The sequence below is a fragment of the Danio rerio genome, chromosome 4, assembly GCF_052040795.2.
Source record: "Danio rerio strain M-AB ecotype USA chromosome 4, GRCz13ab, whole genome shotgun sequence".
Lineage (NCBI taxonomy): Eukaryota > Metazoa > Chordata > Actinopteri > Cypriniformes > Danionidae > Danio > Danio rerio.
Genome location: NC_141024.2, coordinates 44,652,346 through 44,668,154, shown reverse-complemented (window position 1 = coordinate 44,668,154; position 15,809 = coordinate 44,652,346). Strand labels below are relative to the sequence as shown.

The 15,809-nt window shown below is 38.1% G+C and overlaps 3 protein-coding genes and 7 non-coding genes across 11 annotated transcripts in view; all 10 read left to right on the top strand.

The window, feature by feature from the left end:
* The window catches only part of LOC141377041 (uncharacterized), a 441,555-nt gene extending 427,603 nt beyond the window's left edge, over positions 1–13,952 (top strand). For both annotated transcript variants that reach the window (XR_015942521.1, XR_015942522.1), the window contains 5 exons: positions 11,521–11,639; positions 12,591–12,719; positions 12,894–12,979; positions 13,268–13,310; positions 13,409–13,952. The gene's annotated coding sequence lies outside the window, so the exon portion shown is untranslated. The remainder of the gene's footprint in view (positions 1–11,520; positions 11,640–12,590; positions 12,720–12,893; positions 12,980–13,267; positions 13,311–13,408) is intronic.
* Positions 1–15,809, top strand: part of LOC148681268 (uncharacterized) — a 482,092-nt gene that overhangs the window by 393,324 nt on the left and 72,959 nt on the right. The gene's annotated exons all lie outside the window — the stretch shown is intronic.
* On the top strand, positions 1,304–1,385 carry trnal-aag (transfer RNA leucine (anticodon AAG)). Its single transcript has one exon. It is a non-coding gene; the product is annotated as a tRNA-Leu (tRNA).
* On the top strand, positions 1,589–1,670 carry trnal-uag (transfer RNA leucine (anticodon UAG)). Its single transcript has one exon. It is a non-coding gene; the product is annotated as a tRNA-Leu (tRNA).
* trnal-aag (transfer RNA leucine (anticodon AAG)) lies at positions 2,334–2,415 on the top strand. The gene has a single exon. It is a non-coding gene; the product is annotated as a tRNA-Leu (tRNA).
* On the top strand, positions 2,619–2,700 carry trnal-uag (transfer RNA leucine (anticodon UAG)). The gene has a single exon. It is a non-coding gene; the product is annotated as a tRNA-Leu (tRNA).
* trnal-aag (transfer RNA leucine (anticodon AAG)) lies at positions 3,362–3,443 on the top strand. Its single transcript has one exon. It is a non-coding gene; the product is annotated as a tRNA-Leu (tRNA).
* Positions 3,647–3,728, top strand: trnal-uag (transfer RNA leucine (anticodon UAG)). The gene has a single exon. It is a non-coding gene; the product is annotated as a tRNA-Leu (tRNA).
* On the top strand, positions 4,391–4,472 carry trnal-aag (transfer RNA leucine (anticodon AAG)). Its single transcript has one exon. It is a non-coding gene; the product is annotated as a tRNA-Leu (tRNA).
* LOC148681282 (uncharacterized) lies at positions 4,640–6,589 on the top strand. Its single transcript, XM_088649903.1, has 3 exons — positions 4,640–4,664; positions 5,226–5,942; positions 6,573–6,589. Exons 1-3 carry the CDS (start codon positions 4,640–4,642, stop codon positions 6,587–6,589), a joined length of 759 nt encoding a protein of 252 aa, XP_088506029.1.

Here is a 15,809-nt window from a genome sequence, read left to right as displayed (position 1 = left end):
CTGCCGTAAGGAGAAGACTTTAAATGCCTTGAGGTGTGCTCAAATAGAGACAGAACTGTGGTTGACAGGAAGGCGGGAGTGCTTTCTAAGCTGGGGTCCGTTCTTCGTACCTCGCTTAAATGATCTAAGATTATTTGGCAGATCCTGGATCTTTTAATCTTGATAACTGATCTCTCGCTAATTTGGTTCTCCAAACAAGTTCGCGAATCAGATTAGAATATCTGGATGAACTGATCTGAGATCGCTGCGTTTGTTGTTAAGGACAGATCTATCGATCCTAGAAATCATGATCAGCAATGCAACGATTGGCTGACGGCACAGCAGCGTAATGACATCATCTGATTAATATTCAATTATCCATGTGAGCAAAATTACATCAAATTAGCAGTAAACGGCTTGTTAAATATGACACGCAGTAACTTCACATTTGTTGTGAGCTGCAGGCTTTACACTTTCATTTGTCAAGACAAGAGTATTCATCATGTATTTCAATGCAAATCAATGTATTTAGTTCTTCATTTAGAAAAGATTTTCTTTATTACAGTAACCGTTTTTTAATCGGTGTAAAGAATAACTGGTTGTTTCCAAAAGCATTTTGATATTGGTAAAGGCGTCTGCAACTTTTGTGAAGCATCACTGGCATATTAACTGTCAAAACTTGTTTATGACTGCATAAATGTATTATTGCTTTTAAAAAAGTCACATATTGTGTATTTCTATTATACACAATTTGTACTAAAGCGATCTAAAAAGTTCATATCAATAAGTTTTCTCTTTGCACCACCAGATGGCAGTCTTTGTATTTTCATTTCAAGTGCAGATTGCATACGTTTTATTAATATGTATAACTTTATTTATTTTATTAATGACTATAACTTTATATATATAGTTAAAAAATATTTACTATTTTCCCAAGTGTATATAACTTTTACTGTAAGAAAATATCAGAACTCGGTACATACTTTCTGTATTATCTTTGCTTGAACTGAGCCGATCTAATCCTGTTTATATGATTTGAACCTGCTCCCGATCAGGTTTGACCTAGCAGATCTGTTGCCATGACAACAACTCTCGGATCAGCTTTGAAGAACGAAACGATCCTGGATCGTGTCAAATCGTCAATATCCAAATCCAGCTAACTGAGTAATCCACGTACGAAGAACGGACCCCTGGTATTGAGGAGGTCTCTTTCTTTGTGGAGGAGCTCCAGCTAGGCATGGCTAAATTGAACTGATTTCCCAGAGCTGTTGCGCTACTTAAAACAAGTTGGTGTCGAAACTGCTCAGGGAAAGCAGCTTTGTAAGGTAGCGTGGCCGAGCGGTCTAAGGCGCTGGATTAAGGCTCCAGTCTCTTCGGGGGCGTGGGTTCGAATCCCACCGCTGCCAGGCAGTCCTTTTAGGATGCTTGAAAATGACCTCTCTGCTTGAGCAAACAGACTTGCGAAGAGATACTGCATGCTTCCGCTCACATCCAAATGTAGACTCCTTGGCCAAAGTTGAAGGGCTTCACTAGGAAGCTCTGCGTCCTCTCTGCTGTTCTGCTTCCGTAAAATTGGGCAGAAAAGGGACCACTGCATGAATTCATTGAGGGTAGTGTGGCTGAGGGGTCTAAGGCGCTGGATTTAGGCTCCAGTCTCTTCGGGGGCGTGGGTTCGAATCCCACCGCTGCCAGATGTGGTTTTAAACACGGCCAAACTGCTTGAGTGTGTGAGCGTTCGCAGTGAACGCTGGAAGTGAGAGAGTACATTTAAGTCGTCAACTAGTCAGTATAATGTGTTCTTTGAAACTCACGGCAGACTCGTTGGTGTGACAGCAACACATCCCCAAGCTCGAATCTGCTCAGGAGCAAGTGTCTTTCCCACAATTAGATTGCAGCATCTTAACAAAGTCTGCACTGGAAGTCTCTCTTTGCCATTGCTCCTTTTAGCAAGAGCACCCTATTGAAACAGGAACAGTAAAGATTCACAATTAGAGTAGTAATACTCTATAACTGGATTTGAATATAATAACAACAACAATGTGGGGTCTGCTGTGATGGAATCAGTAACTTTCACTCTTTTGTGAAATAACAGTTACCTTGTAATCAGGTGCTTAAATGCATTGCAGCTGGCTGCCGTAAGGAGAAGACTTTAAATGCCTTGAGGTGTGCTCAAATAGAGACAGAACTGTGGTTGACAGAAAGGTGGGAGTGCTTTCTAAGCTGGTATTAAGGAGGTCTCTTTCTTTGTGGAGGAGCTCCAGCTAGGCATGGCTAAATTGAATTGATTTCCCAGAGCTGTTGTGCTACTTGAAACAAGTTGGTGTCGAAACTGCTCAGGGAAAGCAGCTTTGTAAGGTAGCGTGGCCGAGCGGTCTAAGGCGCTGGATTAAGGCTCCAGTCTCTTCGGGGGCGTGGGTTCGAATCCCACCGCTGCCAGGCAGTCCTTTTAGGATGCTTGAGAATGACCTCTCTGCTTGAGCAAACAGACTTGCGAAGAGATACTGCATGCTTCCGCTCACATCCAAATGTAGACTCCTTGGCCAAAGTTGAAGGGCTTCACTAGGAAGCTCTGCGTCCTCTCTGCTGTTCTGCTTCCGTAAAATTGGGCAGAAAAGGGACCACTGCATGAATTCATCGAGGGTAGCGTGGCCGAGGGGTCTAAGGCGCTGGATTTAGGCTCCAGTCTCTTCGGGGGCATGGGTTCGAATCCCACCGCTGCCAGATGTGGTTTTAAACAAGGCCAAACTGCTTGAGTGTGTGTGCATTCTCAGTGAACGCTGGAAGTGAGTGAGTACATTTAAGTTGGCAACTAGTCAGTATAATGTGTTCTTTGAAACTCACGGCAGACTCGTTGGTGTGACAGCAACACATCCCCAAGCTCGAATCTGCTCAGGAGCAAGTGTCTTTCCCACAATTAGATTGCAGCATCTTAACAAAGTCTGCACTGGAAGTCTCTCTTTGCCATTGCTCCTTTTAGCAAGAGCACCCTATTGAAACAGGAACAGTAAAGATTCACAATTAGAGTAGTAATACTCTACAACTGGATTTGAATATAATAACAACAACAATGTGGGGTCTGCTGTGATGGAATCAGTAACTTTCACTCTTTTGTGAAATAACAGTTACCTTGTAATCAGGTTTAAATGCGTTGCAGCTGGCTGCCGTAAGGAGAAGACTTTAAATGCCTTGAGGTGTGCTCAAATAGAGACAGAACTGTGGTTGACAGGAAGGCGGGAGTGCTTTCTAAGCTGGTATTGAGGAGGTCTCTTTCTTTGTGGAGGAGCTCCAGCTAGGCATGGCTAAATTGAACTGATTTCCCAGAGCTGTTGCGCTACTTAAAACAAGTTGGTGTCGAAACTGCTCAGGGAAAGCAGCTTTGTAAGGTAGCGTGGCCGAGCGGTCTAAGGCGCTGGATTAAGGCTCCAGTCTCTTCGGGGGCGTGGGTTCGAATCCCACCGCTGCCAGGCAGTCCTTTTAGGATGCTTGAAAATGACCTCTCTGCTTGAGCAAACAGACTTGCGAAGAGATACTGCATGCTTCCGCTCACATCCAAATGTAGACTCCTTGGTCAAAGTTGAAGGGCTTCACTAGGAAGCTCTGCGTCCTCTCTGCTGTTCTGCTTCCGTAAAATTGGGCAGAAAAGGGACCACTGCATGAATTCATTGAGGGTAGTGTGGCTGAGGGGTCTAAGGCGCTGGATTTAGGCTCCAGTTTCTTCGGGGGCGTGGGTTCGAATCCCACCGCTGCCAGATGTGGTTTTAAACACGGCCAAACTGCTTGAGTGTGTGAGCGTTCGCAGTGAACGCTGGAAGTGAGAGAGTACATTTAAGTCGTCAACTAGTCAGTATAATGTGTTCTTTGAAACTCACGGCAGACTCGTTGGTGTGACAGCAACACATCCCCAAGCTCGAATCTGCTCAGGAGCAAGTGTCTTTCCCACAATTAGATTGCAGCATCTTAACAAAGTCTGCACTGGAAGTCTCTCTTTGCCATTGCTCCTTTTAGCAAGAGCACCCTATTGAAACAGGAACAGTAAAGATTCACAATTAGAGTAGTAATACTCTATAACTGGATTTGAATATAATAACAACAACAATGTGGGGTCTGCTGTGATGGAATCAGTAACTTTCACTCTTTTGTGAAATAACAGTTACCTTGTAATCAGGTGCTTAAATGCATTGCAGCTGGCTGCCGTAAGGAGAAGACTTTAAATGCCTTGAGGTGTGCTCAAATAGAGACAGAACTGTGGTTGACAGAAAGGTGGGAGTGCTTTCTAAGCTGGTATTAAGGAGGTCTCTTTCTTTGTGGAGGAGCTCCAGCTAGGCATGGCTAAATTGAATTGATTTCCCAGAGCTGTTGTGCTACTTGAAACAAGTTGGTGTCGAAACTGCTCAGGAAAGCAGCTTTGTAAGGTAGCGTGGCCGAGCGGTCTAAGGCGCTGGATTAAGGCTCCAGTCTCTTCGGGGGCGTGGGTTCGAATCCCACCGCTGCCAGGCAGTCCTTTTAGGATGCTTGAGAATGACCTCTCTGCTTGAGCAAACAGACTTGCAAAATGATACTGCATGCTTCTGCTTGGATCGGTCTAATGCGCTGGATTTAGGCTCCTGTCTCTTCGGGGGCGTGGGTTCGAATCCCACAGCTGCCAGATGTGGTTTTAAACATGGCCAAACTGCTTGAGTGTGTGTGTGAGTCTTAGTGAACGCTGGAAATGAGAGAGTACATTTAAGTTGGCAACTAGTCAGTATAATGTGTTCTTTGAAACTCACGGCAGACTTGTCGGTGTGACATTAACACATCCCCAAGCTCGAATCTGCTCAGGAGCAAGTGTCTTTCCCACGATTAGATTGCAGCATCTTAACAAAGTCTGCACTGGAAGTCTCTCTCTGCCATTGCTCCTTTTAGCAAGAGCACACTGTTGAAACAGGAACAGTAAAGATTCACAATTACAGTAGTAATACAGTGGGGAATAAACCAGAGTCAAGAGATGCGTTGATTATGTGAGTCAGTGTTGGTATGACTTTCTGACACAGAAATGAAAATAGCCTCACCATTTACTTTCCTTCACTAAATAAGGTATAGTGATAAAAATGCTGGCTTACTTTGTGTTCCAGAAGACAGGAAATGTTTAAAACCACATGATGGAGAGTAAATGGTAAGCTCATTTTCATATTTAGGGTAAACATCCATTTCATGCTTGCCACTTTAAGCCTTTATACTAAAGTTCACTTTTTTGTTCTTTTTTAAAGACCTGATAGTGCTGAAAGAAGAGACACATCAATGGAATGAAATGGAAGAGAAACAACAAGAAATAACGACTGATGAAAAACCCAAACTCACTAAAAAGACTTTATCACGTGGAAGATCTCGGAAATCCAAGTCTAGGTGTAATTACAGCTGTAAACAGAGTAGAAAGAGTTTCTGTCAAAAGCCAAACCTTGATGTTCACACTAGAAAGAAACCTTACACCTGCAAACAGTGTGGAAAAAGCTTCTATAATACAGGAAACTTAACAGTGCACATGAGAATTCACACTGGAGAGAGGCCGTACACATGCCAACAGTGTGGAAAAAGCTTCTATTCTACAGGAAACTTGGCAGTGCACAGAAGAATTCACTCTGAGGAGAGGCTCTACTCTTGCCCTCAGTGTGGAAAGAGTTGTAAGCAAAATGGCAATCTTGAAACCCACATGAGAACACACACTGGAGAGAGAAGCTTTATTTGCACACAGTGTAGGAAAGGTTTTTCTCAAAAACAAAACCTTACCATCCACATGAGGATTCACACTGGAGAGAAACCTTACACATGCACAGAGTGTGGTAAAAGTTTCCCACATACAGGCTTACTCAAACACCACATGATAACTCACACCGGACAGAAGCCGTTTGCATGTGCTCATTTTGGAAAGAGCTTCACAACCAAAGCTAGAATCATGAACCACATGAATGGTCACACTGGAACCACATGTGATCATTGTGGAAAGAGTGCAAAGACTCCATTAAGCAACACATGAAGACTCACTTAGGAGAGCGTTTTCGATGCAGTGAGTGTGGAAAGGTCTTTAAACATAAAAGAAGATTCATCAATCACATGAAGCTTCACAATGGAGAGAAAAAATGAGGCCTTGTCCAGCGGAGCTTAAGGCTCTCACCCGGGATAGCATCTCGGGACAAGTGTAAACTCTTGAATACATCTCAAGCTACTGGAATGAAACCCTTTGAACCTGAAGATTTAAACTCAATAACTGAAGAGGGGTGAAGATGTACCAGATTGTGAGAGTTTCTACAGGGCTGCAATGAAGCAAAATAACTCTATATGTGTTTCAAGTTATTATGAACTGAGAACCAAATTTGTGCACATTGCACACTGCAATCAAATGATCGGCTCTGAAAAGAGAATTAGAAAGATTAGGGAGGAGAAAATGTTTGGGGAGATGCAGAGAAAACTGTCCTACACTCTTAGATTGTGTTTTTGATCGTTCACACTGTTTGATTTTTACTCCCTTTAACAAACAGATTTGCCTCCAATTTTGGGCTTTTGTCTGCAGTTTCACAAAACTTGTTGGTGAATAAAAGTTGGCCGGTGTGAACTTGCAGTGACAGTGAGAGACTGATGCAGACTCCATAAAGCCCTGTTCAGACTACACAATGCCATTTGCCAGTTACCACAGATCAGATTTGTGTCAGATTATGAGATTTTGACTTGATCAAATCTTGATGAGTTGTGGGTAACAAATGAAGGCTTTGGTTTCAAAACACAACACATTTATTTTGATGGACTGATTTTAGAAAATAAAAAAGTTTTCCTCATGAAGACAATTAAACTTTCTGTAAACAACTGGTTACCTTTGAAGAGATGTTCATGTGAAAACTCCCACATTACTACAAATAAATCTGTGTATGGGAAGCCCAGTATCTCTATTGTGAATGAGAATATGAGTGATTTGTTAGCTTACATGCTAATTCCAGTACTCAACAGATTACTGAAGCACTTCAGCTATCTGTTTATTCAAATTCTATATATATATATATAATTTGAATGAACAGATAGCTGAAGTGCTTCAGTAATCTGATACTGGGTTTCCCACCTAACATTGCTGTTAGTAATAGTAGTCACACACACACACGTATATATGTATATATATATATATATATATATATATATATATATATATATATATATATATATATATATATATATATATATACACACACACACACACACACACATATGTGTGTGTGTGACTACTATTACTAACAGCAATGTTAGGTGGGCAAAATAAAACTGAAAAAGGATAGTTTTTTTTAAACTAGTATGGGTCTATAAATCTCATTGTCACCCTCTAAAAGGTTTAAAAACCAACATTTATAAATTTATATATTTATGAATGAAGAATTTTTTGCAAAGCATAAATGGTTATTAACTACTTAATGCTGTGTACAATTTTCTTTAGTCACATTAAATTTAACTTGTTTATTGCAAAAAGGGTTTACATGGATATTGACATGAGACATGAGTATATGCAATTATAGAAAACATGCTCAGTGTTTTCAATATGACTTTCACAAAATTGACAAGATCTCCTTATTATTAACTTTTAATCTCAGGAATTCTTTTAATGGAAACACATCATTAATCATTTAAAGTGAAGTTCTTTAATTTTGGGGAGAATTGAATAAGAAATGTGACTTGTTTTTTTTTCTAATTCCTGTGAATTAAAATGTTTAAAAATAAATGAGGTCTGAGCTGATTAGGATGAAGCCTTTGGATAAGAATATTCCTTTAAAACTTATTTTTACATTTTGGATCTCTAAAAAATAAAGATGGAAGAGAGAACATTACAGAATAGTGTGAAAGAAAACCTCTGATCAATACTGTGATGTTTTTAGGGATAATATTAATTATTGTTTTAAACTCTTTAGGGTGACAAGCAAAACCCTGTTTAAAGAATGGGTTGAATCATTTTAATTTAGCAAAAAGATTGTCATTTCAAGTTAAAAAGTCAAATTTGATTATAATCTATTTTAACAAGTTTCCATTTAATTTTGATGAGATCACAAGCACCAAAGCCACTCCTTCCATCTGCTCCATCAATAGAATATCCACCTGTTACCTCAGATGCCACTGAACTTTTACTATAGTTCCCACTTTGATTTTGGCCACAACCAGTACCAGCAGTACCACCAGCTCCACCGACAACATGTATAGAGATGCTGTAGCACTGGGAGCCACTGGACAATGTACCACGTGCCCCCTCAAACTACTTAACACAGCGATCTTTTTTTTTTTTTTTAGCTCTGCACAGTTGCCAGACATTCAGAATCGCTCCCCAGCAAACATCAGAAACAGGTGGGTTCAACAAAGGTTTCCACCCATGTAAAAAAAAAAAAAAAAATGTTGTTCAACAACAAATAGTTGTAAAAACTATAATATACAGCCCCTTTAAAAGTTTGGAATATTTTATAATAAGCTTATTGTGCTCACTAAAACGTTATTGCATTTTTAAATCACTGTTCTTTTATTAAATGTTCTTTAAAATTTTATTTCTTCACGTTTAAGCCTGAATTGTACGCATGATAAGTCTCCAGTGTCATGATTATGGAGGCCCAAGAGTACGGTGGCCAGGAAGTGCAAAACAACATTACAAAGTTTGAAACACTTTTACAAAGCTCGAGAAAATCAAAGACTCAAATGATCAATTTAATTATTGAAGCATAAAAATGTCTTTATTTTCTTGTCTGCTTAGTCCCTTTATTAATCTGGGGTCGCCACAGCGGAATGAACCACCAACTTATCCAGCAAGTTTTTACGCAGCGGATGCCCTTCCAGCTGCAACCCATCTCTGGGAAACATCCACACACACATTTACACACACACTCATACACTATGGACAATTTAGCCTATCCAATTCACCTGTACCGCATGTCTTTGGACTGTGGGGGAAACCAGAGCACCCAGAGGAAACCCACACGAATGCAGGGAGAACATGCAAACTCCACAGAGAAATGCCAACTGTACCGAGGCTCGAACCAGCCACCTTCTAGCTGTGAGGGGACAGCACTACCTACTGCGCCACTGCTTCGACCAGCATAAAAATGTACATGAATAAATCACAATTTAAATGGACAAATAAATAGATATATTTGAATTGTGTTTTTAAAAGTAATTTAATTAAGCAATAAAACAATGCATTACAAATACATTTTAAATCTATAAATAAGTAGACACTTTTATTACTGTATTATTATTTAATCCATGTTTTAAAGGCTGATTAATCAAACAGTAAAAATTTGGGTTAATAAATCACAAAACACATTTTAAACAGCTTTTTAAATAAGCATTTGGCAAATGCTTTTCTCCCTATTTGCCGCTTGGTTTTCTTTTTCTTTTGCCACATGCTTTTCTCAAATTGAAAATGAATCGAGTTAAAAAATGGCTCTGCTGTAATGAGCTATTGTTTTCCTCTCTTAGGAAAAAAAGACAGTTAACAGTTTTATCTAGATTAAATAACCTTGGTGATAAAGATTTTCTTGGAGATATAGAACAAAATGAACTTCGTATTTTGCCATCAGAGTTGGATGACAACTATACAGAGAAAGCTAAAGGAGCTTTACGATCTAGAGTGAAATGGATAGAGGAGGGGGAGAAAAATTCTTCATGTATATTTTTTTTAATTTAGTAAAACATAGACAATCTTCAAAGACTATTAATAAACTTAGTATAGATAACAATGTAAGTGAAGAGAAAACTTTGATTGATGATCACATCTATTCATATTATTATGTAAGTCAAAATTTAATGAGAGTGATTGTGACTTTTTCTTTTCCTTTTTTTAAAAGATAAAGTTCCTATTATAGATGACTGCTTCCATGAAATGATGGAATCTGACATTGTTATCTCTGAACTTGATGTTACTATTTCTAAAATATCCAATGGAAAATCCCCAGGTACAGACGAAATCACAGTTGAGATTTATAAACATTTTTGGCCAGAGATGGGATTTTTAGTTTTTGAAGCACTTAAGAAATGTATAGAGAAAGAGAACTATCGACTTCTATGAAGCAGGGTTTAATCATTTAGTTCCAAAGCCAAGCAAAGACCAATTATTTTTAGACAATTGGAGACCCATAACTCTTTTGTCAAATGATTTTAAATTGCTCTCTCATGTATTTGCCAATAGACTCAAAAAAGGTATAGGCGAGATAATTAGTGAAACACAATCAGCTTTCATTAAAGGGAGAAGTATTCACAATCATATCAGACTGATACTTGACATGCTCAATTATAGGTATTTAATTCCTCCGACAAGTTTATTTCTATTTCTAGACTTTTTCAAGGCATTTGATACCCTTGAGCATCCTTTTTGTCTTTAGAGAGTCTTTAGAAACTTTTGGGTGTAGTCCGAGCTTTTGTAGGGTAATTTCCATGTTCTATACTGATATATTCAGTAGTAAATCTCTGAATTCAGGATCATCTCCTAGAGTTTACATCATAAGAGGAATCCATCAAGGATGTCCCATCTCACCTTTTCTTTTTAATATAGCTGTTGAACGTATGTCATTATATTTAAAAAATTCTGAGTACACTTTAGGTATTGATATACCTGGTAGGACTTTTAGTTTAAGTCAGTTTGCTGATGACACTCTATTAATTCTTAAAAAAGGGAGGTGCTCCCTTAAGCTCTTGTCAAAATTTCTGTTTCCTAAAGCTTCTGAATTCACCTTAAACTTAAGAAAATGTGGAATATTAACTATTCAGAATTGCACTTTAAGAGAATTAGAGGGTATTCTAGTAAATAAGAAGTTAAATACTTGGGAGTTACCATCACCAAAAATTCTGTTTATAGAGAATGTGCAAATTTTAATATCAAAATGGAGGGCGTGAAAAAAATCCCTAAATCATTGGCTAGCTAAAGACCTTTCCATATTGAGTAGAATTCTTTTGACTGGGATTATCTAAAATTATATATTTAACTTATCCTTTATATACTCCTCCCAAAATACACAGCAAATTCCTCAGAGTTAAATTCTCGGTGTTGAAGCATTTTAGAGTAAAGTGTTGACGTTAAAGAGTTAGATTTTGATAAATGAATATAATAAGAGTTAGAATTGATTTTATTCAGTGCGAAATCAAGGAGTTATCTTTTCAACACTTGGTGGTGTTATTTCCAACATCCGGGAATTCATGCAACCCCAGTCACTGAAGAATTTTCCAGACGCCATTTTCCATCTGAGGTTTAGAACAGCAACTGGTGAGTCAAACTACCTAAATGTTGGTATTTTACTGACTTTCTTTAAGGAAATACAGTCATAAACATATTGTTAAGTTAATAACTTTAGAATGGAGTGACAATTTTAAACTTCTGCGGTTCATTCATGGTCGTTTGTGTATCTAGCTTAACTGCATTACTATTGACTTCTTTTCAAGAATGTTTTTATATATGCTCACGCATACAAAGTGCATAAAAACATCAAATATACATGTTCAACACATTTCTGTCACGCTTAAATAAAATAAAATCGACACTTCTCCTTTAATTCGAAGCAAACTAGCGAGGGAATCCCCGGAGCCGCCTAACGTTAGCCTAACGTTACTCTGCCCGGATGGTAACAGCAACACAGGACGGTTTCCATAAGCTCTGGAGAGTTTCTAAAACATATCTGGTGAGTAAATGAACACATGCTTACTTGTAAAAGGCTTCCTGACTAAAACATATGATTGTTTGTTATTCGTGTAACGTTATGTTAATTTGGTTATTTTAAACTGGTTCATTCGTGGCCGTCCATATACCGTTAGTGCATAGACTCATGTGATAACGTACGCTTGAATTATATTAAGTGTTGACAACCATTAAAGTCAGAATGTTAACATTAATGTCTTTAAATGACCGCATTTGCACTTTCTCAGACATTTAACGTTACAGAAGTCTCCCGGAAGTTGCGGGACTAATGTTAACGTTTTCCCGCAAATGCACAGAGACTCCCAGATGCCCAAGTAGATGCCCGCAAATGAATGATAATCTCCCGGAAATCGCGGGTCTCCCGCCTGGTCATTAAACACTTTGCACACCCCTCTCCACCGCATCCCTCCCAGCTCTTTAGGTACGTCGCGCGAAAGTCACCCCCACCGCTCTTTAGGTACGTCGCGCGCAACTCATCCCATTGCTCTTCATGTACTCATCTCTCCCGCTACCTCCCGCAAATCAACTCTGTATCCCCCGAAAATGACTTTTCCCAACTCGGGATGTCTGACGTTAGTAAGTTAGGCTATTTCTGTAGTCAGGAACATCTTAGTCAAGCTTTTTCTCCCGCATGATATTGTGCTTAAAACTATTGGCTAAACGTAGCATGTACTGTACACAACATTTCCGTTTTATTAAAGACAATTTAGTGCGTTGTAAACAGCCACCTGTCTGTAAAATTAATCAACTGATTCATATTTGAGCACCCTAAAGATTATACAGGTTTGATTTGTAGATTTATTATCAATAATCAACATCTGAATCAAAAGATATCTGGAAAAGTGTGAGGCATACTTTGTGATGTTCATCTTTCCTTTTTATCTGAAGGTTATGCATATGTGTTAGATACTAATGTGTTGTTGTTTTTTTACAGCCACAGTTCTCTATACAATAACACAAGACCCTGTGACGGTGGCTGATTAGAGACGGATGGTGTATTTCCAGAGTTGGTGAAATGACACCAAGCACACCTTCTTGGTCATATGTGGTGATAATAATGAAGGTATGTTTGATAAAGTTCTGTATTTGTTTCACAATAAGCTGAGAGGGTATTAGAGCATTAAAGAATAACAAATGACATGAAGGTGATAAGTTTTGTATTGTGGGTGAACTGTTACTTAAATAATGTTTTGCTCTGCTTTGCACTTTTCCTCTTCTGCTTATCCTAATATTTTAGATTATATTTGGACTTGAAACATCTGCTAGACTCCAGGAAAGGTGGCGTCAATACTGGACCTGAAAGGGCCTAACAAGTTGAATCTAGTAAACACACACGCGCACACACACGCACGCACACACTTACATAAAACTGTAAGTTTATGAATATTTTTTACACTGTGGCCAATATTTTGGGGAAGTCAGCATCACTAAATGATAGATAATGAAGCTCCTCTAAATTTTGCTGCAAGTGTTGTGTTAAATTCAGGATTCTGGACAGACAGCTGCCTGTTTTTCTAGTTCTAGTCATAGTGGTTAACCTAATTGTTTTTGGAGATCCAACAGTGATGTATGTGTTTTTTCTACTTTTCCATATCCTGTCACCTCAACCAGCTGGGAGAGTCAAGTTGTGGATCATCATGAAGATTTTCAAAAGGTGAGTTTAGATTTCTTGAATGTTTTATTTACTTTAAATGTTCTTTTAAATATATCATAGAATTTGATTGCAATTTTATTTTCAAACATTGTTCTTAGTCATGCTGGAGTCTTGAAGAGTTCTTAGATGAGCATCACCCTATATCCGTGCATCAGGAACCACCAGACGAGCGATCAGCAGCTACTACATCGTCATGGATAAAAAGGTCATCCTGTGGCTGGGAGGCACTTCATTCACAGGATATGCTTGATGAGATTTCCTAGCTCCAGTTTGTTTTCACACAAGTTTACAGCATGTATACCTTCATTTAAACTGCTGTGTTTGATATGGAGGACCAAGGAAACACCAGAAGTGAAAGATTTGCACGCCAAGTTGTTTACAATGTAATTTCAGAAGAAAACTATGCGTTCAGAAGAAAACTATGAGTGACGATATATTAAACTTTCCAATTGTTCTGATGAAACATCAAGTTTGGACCAAAGGACTGAAACAGCCTTTTTGAGCACTGGTCATACATATTTTGTTGATACTGTCTGTACTAATAAAACATTTAAAGCATATTTGACATTGTTGCATTTTAAAAACTGAATGAATTGTTGAAGTGGTGAATGTTTTCAAATAAAATGTTTTTTTCTTTTGTAATTTACAGTCTATTTGACCTTTTTACCATATTTACACTCAAGAGAGTTGAATAAAATAACAATATAATACACCAGGCGGTGTTAAATATAGTTACATTTTTTTTTAACTCTGCCCAGAGTTAAAATTAACCCTTACTTCAGTGTCAATGTGCCAACCCTTTTAAAAGTGTTGATTTAACTCTGTTATGAGTGGACCCCATGAGACACTTTCAAAGTGTTGAAATTAACACCCATAGAGTTGTTTTGGGTCCCCATATTTTGCTGTGTAGTGAAGAGGTAGTATGTCGTTGAACAATTAAGAGAAACACCTAGACAAGGTCATATGGAATCTGTTTTAGACATTTTATTTAAGCTAAATTTTAACTGAGTTATAAACATAGATGTGACTAATTTAATTTGAATACAATTTTACAAGTAAACAACAATCAAAAGAAGATTGTGTTTAGTTTATGATTTAGAAGCAATTAAGGAGAATAGATTTTAAAGCTGAGGTTAATAGTGTATGCAGAAATATGGTCATACTGATGAAAAAATGTAAAGTGATTGATTTTTGAATTATCAGAGAGAGTGGTGTTGATTAAGCATGTTGATGAAATCTTACTTGCAGAAAAAGAGTAGACACCTAATTGATTGGGATTAGGCAGGTGCTATATGACATTTATATGAAACTAGATTTAAAGGAAGTAAGTAAAAATTATAGGGGATTAGATGACACGCCTCAATATTAGGATGAGTGGTGTCTGAGATAAGTGGAGTCAGATCGCCAAATAAATAAGCCATTTCAAATAACTAAACTGGTGAATGTAAAACACATTGTAATAAGACTAATATGAATTATAGACTTTAATTATATTTAGAGATATCAGAAACTGCAAGAGAAGAATGAGGGTGAGGTTATAATAGATTATAGAGATATGGGAGAACAGGTGAATAAAAATATATCTGCTAGTCATGATTAACAGCTATAGTGAATGGCTGGAGGAGTGGCCAGCAAGCAAGGAGGACAGTCAGACAGTGATGAAGTGTTTAATGAAAGACGATTTAGAAACAAATAGATGTTGAGTAAGAATTAGATTGGATAATGATAAACGCTGAAATAATGAATATTTGAAATTGCAGCAAGTAATGGGCCTGAAGCATGAATTTAGGGAGGGTGTAAGACTAATAATTACAGGGAAAGGTAGAGAAAATTGATACAAATTTAAACACAATTGGCAAAACTCTGTGCACAGACCAAACTGAATTGGATAAAAAATCATGTTGAGGGGTATTAGTTTGTTATGAAACAAAACGATGAAATTAATGACTTTTAAATTGTTTACAGGACTGCAGTTTTGGGGACCTGGTGCGGCTTGGATGTGCAGTAGATCACTTATGTAGAGATTATATAATGACAAATTAACAACCTTATTCCCGATTTTTTCTAAACAGGTTGCTGAAGGTGTGAGGCTGGCCGGATTAACTTGACAGTCAATATAGGGGTGTAAAACGGCCTGGAGCTAGGCCCAGGCCGAAAGGGGGATAAAACACAAAAAGGGGATATCTGCAGAGATGTATAGTAACGAAGTAGAACTACTTCACTACTGTACTTAAGTACTAAAATGCAGTATCTGTACTTTACTGGAGTATTATTTTTTTCTCCTACTTCCACTTTTACTTAAGTACATATTTTCCATGAGTTTAATACTTTTACTCCGATAGATTTTTTATGTGCTGCATCGTTACTCGTTACTAGGGGTGTCAAAATGATTGATATCAGTTCAGTAATAATAGGTCATAACCGGTTATTACGTGATGACGTCATTTATCTCCTATGCGCGATGTCGCAATACTATGGCGAAGGACGGAGGCGCGAGGG

Excerpts from the sequence above, each read along its gene's own strand:
- LOC148681282 (XM_088649903.1), top strand. The coding sequence starts at position 4,640 with ATGGCCAAACTGCTTGAGTGTGTGT. Across the intron at positions 4,665-5,225 it reads CAAACTGCTTGAGTGTGTGT|ACCTGATAGTGCTGAAAGAA; the intron begins GTGAGTCTTAGT and ends TCTTTTTTAAAG.